This window comes from Polyodon spathula, chromosome 7, assembly GCF_017654505.1.
Source record: "Polyodon spathula isolate WHYD16114869_AA chromosome 7, ASM1765450v1, whole genome shotgun sequence".
In the NCBI taxonomy this organism is placed as follows: domain Eukaryota; kingdom Metazoa; phylum Chordata; class Actinopteri; order Acipenseriformes; family Polyodontidae; genus Polyodon; species Polyodon spathula.
The window spans coordinates 8,129,339-8,139,019 of NC_054540.1; the positions used below are offsets into that span (position 1 = coordinate 8,129,339).

Sequence of the window (9,681 nt, forward strand, 5' to 3'; positions counted from 1 at the left end):
GCTCCACTGTAATAAATTCAGTCAAACTGCTTAGTTTACGATTGCTTTGCACGTCTAGACATCTCATTATTTCAAGCCCTGCATCCCATCCAACCACCATGAAATTGCACACATCATATAATCATTATGTAACGAGGGTTTCTCATAAAGCTATTAGCATGTTACGATACCTCAGTTATAAACCACAGCACTCAGATGTCTTCACCCCAGACAGGAATTTTCAGTGATACACAGCTGTTTTCTCAATCCTTTAATACAAAAATACTGTATAATGGGATTGGTTTTTTTTTTGACACACAAGCAGAAGAAAATGATGGTGTCACCAGACAATGTGTGTGTATTTGTTTGTAGACTGTACATTCTTGACTTGTAAAATTCCCCTAACACATCTCACAATGATTCAAAGCAGATCACAGAATTTGAAATCTGAAATACTGTAAAGGCTGAATTCTTGTTTAGTACAGGGTTTTTTTTTTATTTAGTTTAATCGCCAAATGATTTCTTATCAGGTTTGTTTTATTCTCTTTTCAACAATGGGGCATTGAAGGATACCTTTGACAACAGAAAATCTGAGTGAATACTATTTTCTCAATGAATCAACACAGACTACATTTTAAAGAGACAGGTCCTAAAGTGATGAGGTACTCTTGAGATGACTTTCATTGTGAAAAATAGGTCCTCATGACTGGCCTTTATTCGACAAATTTGAATCCGGCTTGTTAATAAATATTCAAATGGAGTGTCACTTGAAACCTCAAATTATTTTAAGAGCAGTACTTTTGTTGCCCCTCAGTTCTTAACTGGTAAACAAAAGGAAGGCTTTCAACAACTTACGGTATATTAAGCCGTAGAAAAACAATAACAAACCAATAAATGTATTCGCCCAATATTCAAGCAGACAAACATGTGAATAGCTATATCAGTGTATCAGCCTGCAATTTCCAGCAACAGTTTCAAACATGTCTTCAGAACTCATGGTTGCATATCACACAAAAGAGCCAGACAGGCCACTACACTTGTATGTCTGTCTCTTTGTGTGGAGCGTCTGTCTGGGGTGAGATTATTCTTTCTTTATTGTTTTACTTTTGGCGAAAGGTTTATTTATTTATTTATTTACAGCACTGTACAGGCCAAGCAAAGATTGCATTTAATCTCATTTTCTGTTGTAAAACAAGGCGTTTCACTAAACCAGCTTTTCGGTGTTATGAGTCACAGTTGATTCTGGGCTCTGCTGCTTCTGGATCATTAATTAAGGATTCTGCAGATCCAGAGAGCACTTAAAATGACTCCCACTTGTCAAACCAGACTGCCAAGTCTCAGCACACTGCTGGAGGTCATGTGATCTACTGGAGGATGTTCTCCTCCCCTGCCATTCCAAGAGAAAAATGATAAGCCTCTTGCAATTAGAAGGGACACTGCAGGAACCAGGTTAACATGAGCCAGTGGCAGGCATCAATGTAGTCAAGCTTACACAGCAGCATGTCTAGATTTTTGCACATATTTATGTATAACCTGTAATGAACCACAAATCAGAACATTACCTTTGCAGTGATAACTTGGTACTGTATAAGAAATATACCATATAACTCTGTAGATATGTACTGGAGTATCCATACATAAAAACTACATTTTGAACTGCACAGCTGAAGTTGTCTGTTTTGTAATATTACTTTTGTTTCGCTTCAAATAGTTGTAATTCTGCATTGATTTATTTGTAGTGTTGTTAGGTACATATTGTGTGATGCAACAGCAGAAAAGTGGCAACACAAGCACCAGGATTAAAATCAATTATTGTATTTTTTTTTAAAGTTGAAAAGAAAGTTTTGAACAAAGCAAATGTCTTCAAGCTTGTACAAGAAATGTAATCATAGGCTTACAGCATTTCGCCCTTTGTCTTTATCTTTGTTACCAAAGCAGACTTAAGGGCCTTACCCCAATATCACTTCTTGTACTAGTCAAATGGCTACAGTTTAGTATGAATATGTTGACAAAATGGAGAAAATAAGAAAAAGTTACACTGAATAAGCAACTTCCTGCTTTATGCTTTAATGACTGTGTAGACTTGTGTAGTTTTTTTTTTTTTTTTAACCAAAGTGGAAGATTTTCATTATAGCCCCACAGCAGATTAATTTCCACAAAAACGCGGAGAGCAAGACTTCACTAAACCAGACTACAAAGTAGAAGTAAAGACATTATGCAGAGAATAATAATCTACATTTGAATTGCTCATTATATTTGTGAAAATTGGAAATTTAGATATAACATGCCAACTTGCTCTAAACACTGGCAGTGCGCAGCAACAAAAAGGCTATTGTAAGTTTTATTAGCAGTCCCTGTCAAAGCGATTCTGAAATAAAGCCTAGTGAAACTCCCAGCTGCAATCCTGGGGGCTGAAAGCAGCTGAGACAGTGTTACTCGCTGATAAAACCCAACCCTTTCTCTTAGCTTTCATGGATTGTCCTGCACATTATTCACACCCTTGCCCTAACACATTGATACATTTGAGCTACAGGTCTCTGAACCAGTCAACCTAAGCACAAAGTCTTACGAGAGACTGGTGAAGATGGGTCACATGGCATACATTTATTTACATGAGACAATAAACCACAGATCAAGGCATAGTTTAATGAGTTGGCTGTATATAAAATCACCCCTCTTCAGTGTGATACCTTGTCTTGGTCACCATAGCAGAAATCACATTTGTGGTAAAATTAAGAAATGATTCATTTTTACAATGGGTAAATCAGTAACCTTTGGGGTTGCGCTACACATGTTGGACGTCTCGCTGTAAATATTTTAGCCTACATTGTATTTAAGAGAGGAAATGCATCTATTCAGGGATACCAAGATACTTAGCAAGGAATGGGTAGGGTCTTGATTTTACAGCATAAAAGCTTCAATGTTGTATTTTAGTATATTTCCTTCTATCCTCTCAACATGTTCTTCCATATGTAAAAGTATAAATAAAACATTTAAAATACTGTAGCTTATCCCCACACATGACAAAATGCTGTGCGAAGTGCATGTGGGCATTAAATAATGCAACAAAAGTGTAACAAGCACTATCCACATAGCCGACTGGAATAGGAGCTAAAATAAATAAAGAAATAAAGAAGAAAACCTTGAAGTTATTCCAAGCATTTAAAAAATCCTTTCAGAAAACAATGCTGTATGTTTCTTGTTGGATTAAAGCTGAATTCAGTTATTAAAGACAAGGGTTTATAAAATATTAATGTTGCAGAAATGAACGTGTCTATTGCCACATTCTTAGTTTTCCAAAGTAAGCTTTGAGTGTAGTTGCAGACCATCTCCGAACAACTTTAGTCTTCAGTGTTGTTTAGCATTATAAGATGTGATAAACACTAAAAGACGGTATTTGTTTATAGTTGCAAAGTGACCATGTCCTTTTTACACACATCCACATTGGAATTTTACAATGCTTTAAAAGTAAATTCCAACTGAGATACAACACATTTCTGGAGCACTAAATCCTGCATGTCCACCTGAAATGCAAACAGGCAAACTCACTCTTATGACACTCTTTAAAATTAGCAGAAGAGCTGGGATTCAATCCAGAAACTCCTGGCTGCAATAAAGTACCCCGTTTTAACCACTGGGTCACACAGCCTGCCAAGATATTAAGCTCAGAGTTACTTTCTCAATCAATTTATCAACTGGGTGTTCGGAGTAACTAAAAAAAAAAACTAACTCAAAAGCAGTAGTTTGTAAATGTTTTATGATTAAGAGCATGATAAATAATACTGCCTGTGATAAATAAATACTTAAGGAGGCAGTGTGGTCCAGTGGTTAAAGAAGAGGGGCTTCTAACCACGAGGTCCCCGGTTCAAATCCTGGCTCACTCACTGTGTGACCCTGAGCAAGTCACTTAACCTCCTTGTGCTCTGTCTTTTGGGTGAGATGTTTTTGTAAGTGACTCTGCAGCTGATGCATAGATCAAACACGACATCATTGTCCACAAACCCCTTAGGCAAAGGACAATTATAACTTAATATACAATAGACTGCAAAAAAAAAAAAAAAAAAAAAAAAAAAAAAAAAAAATCAACCACGCTACACTGTCCGACAAACCACTAAATTTTACACTAAGATTTCCTTGGTGACTGTTTACTACATTTATCCATAGCATAGCCTTCTGTGAACTTTATTATTTGTGGTGGCTGACTTTGTTTACATTTCTCAAAGAATGTTTTAGCAGCAGGAGTACAAGCCCCTGTGAGCAAAATAAGCAGCACCTACTTGCAGGAGGAGGTGTGGTTATAGGCAATATCTTTAAGCTCTGTTATACAAAAAAAGGGATTAGGCCATCCTTTTTTTCTACCAATAGCTCCATCAGAGCTGATACTAATATCTGATCATCAGAATACATGTTAAAAATACAAACATTTATGGAACACTCTACCTAAGTGGCAATGTTTGAGAAATGAACACTGATTTAAAAGATCTGGCTCTGCACATCACAAAGGCTAACCAGTGCTATGCCCCTAAAACAAACAGAAGAACGTCTGTTTGTTCTTTACAGTATAGTAAAAACAAATCTTTTATACAGGATGTCCTGTTGGACGTCCTCCAGCAACAGATCACCACATCACAACGTCTGAATATCAAAAAAAAATTCCAGCAAAGCCATAAAAGAGCTGTCAAATACAAAATAGCTTAAAAATATCATGGAGTCATAAGGGGTCATTGGATCATATCCACCAATTATTATATTGTAAAGCTTTTTGTCTGGGTTATCCCACACAAGGGAACGATGAAGTCAAAGGTATTCAAAATGGGCATTTTCCCCACCGTCAGACAGCTCTTCTTTAGCATGCACATGACACCTGCCCTGGCGCGACTTTCGGAGTTACGTGTGGTTATGCGTCATCAACCACAGATGGAGGAAACCCCTCTCCAGAATTTGGTCCACCGAGCTGGAATGACACTTTCTTTTCAGGGCAACTTCTTGCAAAAAAAAAAAAAAAAAAAAAAAAAGTGCTTTAAGCAGTACAGCACATTAGGGCATGCAGTTTAAATGATGACACAAAATGAACATGTACTGCTTTCCTTTTTTGGAAAGACAAGTGAAGAAGGTTAATAACCTATATCCCTGTGTTCTTATTATATCTCTGCTGATGACTCACAAATGACTGTGCATTATAAAGTCATTTCAAAATTATTCTCAGTCATCACAAGGAGGGTTGTTCATGCATTCCTATCGACTAAGAGTTGCTGATCTCCAATCAACAGTCCATTCATTTGTGAGGAATGTAAAGCATCATGCTCTCTGTTTGGGGGGTGGGGGTTGTAACTGTACCACAGAGAGAGAGAGACGACTTGAAGATATCTTAGGCTGCTAACTGTAAGTCGAATCTCATTGGGCAACAGCCAAATCCCCATGGTTACTACAGCGCAGCAACTGGCTCTTTCTGTAGCTCACTTAAAAATCAGTTCTGATTGTTTGGGACTCTGAAAGCAAGCGGACAACTGTTGAAAGCCAAGCATAAAGACCTACAGTAAACGAAAGCACTTCCCTTCACCCCAAGGAAGTGTTTGCAAACAGTTCTCGGTTATACTGTACTAGCATTTGTTTAATAGGATTCTGGGAATCCTTTGTTGGAGTTTTCCTTTTGTGTTGTGGTCATTCGTATTCCATTTCTGTAAAGTCTAATGGTGATATTAACAGATAATATCAGTGATATTTACTGGGTCACAGGAAAACAATCAATAAACAGAGAAGCTCAACCTTCTGCAGTGGAAAGAGATTTTAAATCTGTACCATTCATTCTCATCTGCATTACATGAGACCAAAACAGGCTGAACCAGGAATGTGTCAGATTCAGTTAGAAAGATGAGACAGCAAAAAACCTAATTGCTTTGATGGAGGATGTGACCTAATGTAAAACCATATCATAACTATAAAACAAAACAATTAATGTTATATTGTTTTGGAATAAGAAAAGAAAAGCATCTATAATGCATTATTTTTGCCATCTTTGCAGTTTGCAAAATCACTCCTTTCTTGAAAGTCATTTGAAGATTTGGTTCTTTAGAATAAATCCATACCCATTTACAATTTATTTTGAATACAAAAAACACATACTTTTTAGTATTATTCTAGATGTTTTTCCCCAGTGTGTAGACTGTGTCAATGTAATGGTTTTCCAGGCCATGATCACTGACAGCATTCAAATCACAATGAATGCACAATACTGGTCTGCGCTGAACGTGTAACGATCACCTGATGCACACCACCATTTTAAAATATTCCACCCGTTGGTTTGGCAGTTTGTACGAGCCTGTTCTTTTCTTCTGTGTGCAGATTTATCTTACACCATACATGGACAGACATCCGTGTCTGCTGACAATCCACCAGCTTTCCTTTAATCCTAAAACCAGGACAACATCCTTTTAGACTAGCATTTACATTGACCTTAACCAAGAAAAAACAAACAAACAAACAAACAAACAAAAAACACTGTTGGTGAAACAACGCATTGGGTGACGCTATCGATACCCTGCGAGTAATACTGGCTGATCGTATTGTTTTTTTTAATGAGTCACGTTCGTTTGTATATTTTAAAAGCGTTCCCCAGTGGGCAAAATCTGACAACCCACAACCATGCCTATCCATTGGTATAAGATGACGTCTTAAAGGAATAAGATAAAAAAAAAATAGTAAATAATAATAATAATAATAATAATAATAATAATAATAATAATAATAATAATAATAATCTTTAAATGTGCATTCAATGTGTATTATTCCGGCCAAATTGAGATTAAGGGCGATTACACGTCTGTAGGGTGTATTGTTGTTACTCTGTAAATAGTAAGAATAATTTCTAAATTTGAAACAAGAAACTAAAACCATTAATGTATTAATATGAGCTCATTGATTTTACAAAAAGTTAAACGCGCGGTTGTAGACTGAGAATGTACAAGAAATAAAATACAATTACATTTGTACGTGTAAACGAATCACACTAACTAACGGACGCTATATTTAATAAATCAGTCCATTTACATTTCATTTCCATCGACTGAAATAAGACTTAACTAAATGCCATTCATGAAGCCAAAGCAACAGACTTCACTCCAGATGCTAAATCCTAATTTATTTTGGAAAGTACAATATGCAAGCCAACTTTATGAAGACAAAAATACGTGGCACACAACTCATTGTAACTACAGTGTCTATATGAATCTCTGTGTCGTTTTAATTCCACAACAGACAGTAAATGAATCCACGCTACCGCTAAAAATGAAACTTGCAATCTTACCTTTTACTTGACTTTCGTACTCAGCAATTATTTCTTTATCCTTTTTGAACCTGCTCGGAGTTGACATTTTGGAATCCTTTTTTAAAATCTTTGAGTTAAAAAGTTCGCAGTGTTTAACAAAGGCAGTGTTCGGTTCAGTATACAGCTCCCTGCATCCTAAATGAGGTTTGGCTTAGGTACGACCAAAAAAAAAAAGAAAGGGAATGACACAGTGTATCACCTTTAAGAAATAATTGCGATCGTTGGAAACTTTATGCTATAAAGCAGAACATGTCGTTTCAGCACATCGTTTTTTTTTTTTTTTTTTTTTTTTCTGAAACAATGTAGAACTGGGGTCAGAATAAGTAACAGCAAGCGCCACGGAATTGAAAGCCCAGTTTTCAACAGACCCCAATACAAGGCAATGCCTGAGGACTGAGAGAACCCTGGACCAACAGCGTCCAACCTTTTGTTGTTTAAATTATTGTTTTGACCTTCTTCAAAGGGATTTGGACAAATACGACAAAAGCCGTGTTCACTCTCATTGAACTATACAGATCGCTGACCATTTGCCAAATGCCAGGAAATGTGCTTTAGTATATAGCTCCTCTGTGTACTAGTTTAGTTCCCCCCACTTGACAGTCGCGTTGTCTCGGTGATAGTACAGACCACAGCTGCCTGGCGCTGGAGGGTCCTAGAAATGGGTGGCTTCTCTGAATCACAGAGCGGAAATATTGACGATTGACAACAATTCCAACCAGTGGGAATGAAGAAGCTCTTTGCAAGACAGTCACGAATGATTTCCAATGGTGAAATCCCGGGGTGTGTTAGGGCGTGTTTCACGTCAGCCTGGGGGTGTCCACGAAAGGATACCAAACACAAACAGCTATACCCTTTTTAACGCAAGGAGCGACGGGAGAGAAAGCGGCGTGGGTAACGTGTACCTAATTTGTTGTGCCTGTTGAAAGGTGCTACGGCCCTGGTATCTTAGAAGCAGAACAGCTGGGCTCTGTTCTAGACTGCCGGGGGGCACACGGATGACGTAGCAAGCGCATGTTTTACAGGTTTCAGTGTTAGCGCTCCGTTGACATTTAGCAGAGTGTGCGTTTTGGACGGACGGCTGTTTTAAACTTCTTTTCGTGGTGTGGCAGTGACAGAACTTGAAAATGAAAACTGTTTGGGTTATAGTAAGACACCATATTTTCTGTGTTTCTAGTTTCCATAATTGAAAAGATGTGTTTGTATTAGGTTAATTTCTCTTGTTGGAAATATCAAATGAATTAAAAAACATAGTCAGGTGGCATGAGACATAAAGGTATAGCCTGCCACCTAGTGGTAGTGTATTGCATATGCATAAACACATACTTGCATTCATAAACACATACATACATATATGCATACATGTATAGACATACCTACCTGCCAATAAACGACGATATTCCAATTGATATAACTGGTTTTTGTTTTTCTTGCAATACAATGAGATAATAAATACAATATTTTCTGTTATATGGAAGTCAACCATGGATTCAAAATTAATGTGGCATTCCAAATTGTGTTTTAATTAGATTAAACATATTAATGGCGATAGTTTAAAATGAGACGATAAATACACCAGTTAATGTGCCGTTGCTAACCCCTAGTGGTTATTTTCATATTGGTGTCATTAGAAAAATACCAGGATTCCTCAGAGAATGTCAAATTTAGTTCAGCCGGTGTCAAGCCCCATTCAGAATTGAACAATGTTTTTGCGTGATTGCGTAAAGATGTGATGTATTTCAATAGGACATTATACCCTATGTTAGTCTGTTTATCCTTGACTTCAAAAGCTTTTTTCTTTTTCTTTATTATTATTATTATTTTTTTTTACAGTCAAATAATTGTTACTGTTCACCTGTAATCTGCTCTGAGTAGATTCAAAATTGTATGTTATCAATTTTTGTTTCAATGTGCGATTTCCGCTTCTTAAAGTTTACTTTAAGAAATATATTGTGAAAAGAAAAAAAATAAAAATAAAAAAGAATGCACAAAAAACTTTACTGAAAACAGAAAAGTAGAACAGTGGTAAAGGCAGAGGCAACCCTACCTGAATTGATAGGACTGTAACGTACGTGAAAGGCACCTGGAAAAATAAAACGAATTCAGGTGATACATTTTCTGGTTTTCAGTTTGTTTTCTCAGATTTTTCGGCTTGCAACAACATTACAATTCTAGATTTTCCAATTAATCAAAAAAAAAAAAAAAATTCCAAACTTGATTGTAGCCTTAATAATAATAATCTTTATATAGTGCCTTTCATAGTGGACCACCATGACAAAGCACTTTACAAGATACAAGACTAGGGTGTGTGAACTATGCATCAGCTGTAGAGTCACAACAACATCTCACCTGAAAGATGGAGCACAAGGAGGTTAAGTGAC

The 9,681-nt window shown here is 36.7% G+C and overlaps 1 protein-coding gene across 2 annotated transcripts in view; it reads right to left on the reverse strand.

Moving 5' to 3' along the window:
• Window positions 1–8,383, reverse strand: part of LOC121318101 (SLIT-ROBO Rho GTPase-activating protein 1) — a 95,995-nt gene extending 87,612 nt beyond the window's left edge. The window contains exon 1 of one of the 2 annotated variants that reach the window (XM_041254393.1): window positions 7,283–8,383. In XM_041254393.1, coding sequence (XP_041110327.1) covers window positions 7,283–7,349 — 67 coding nt within the window. In that variant the 5' untranslated portion in view covers window positions 7,350–8,383. The remainder of the gene's footprint in view (window positions 1–7,282) is intronic. The other variant, XM_041254394.1, reaches the window with a different exon arrangement.
• Window positions 8,384–9,681: the final 1,298 nt, after the last annotated feature.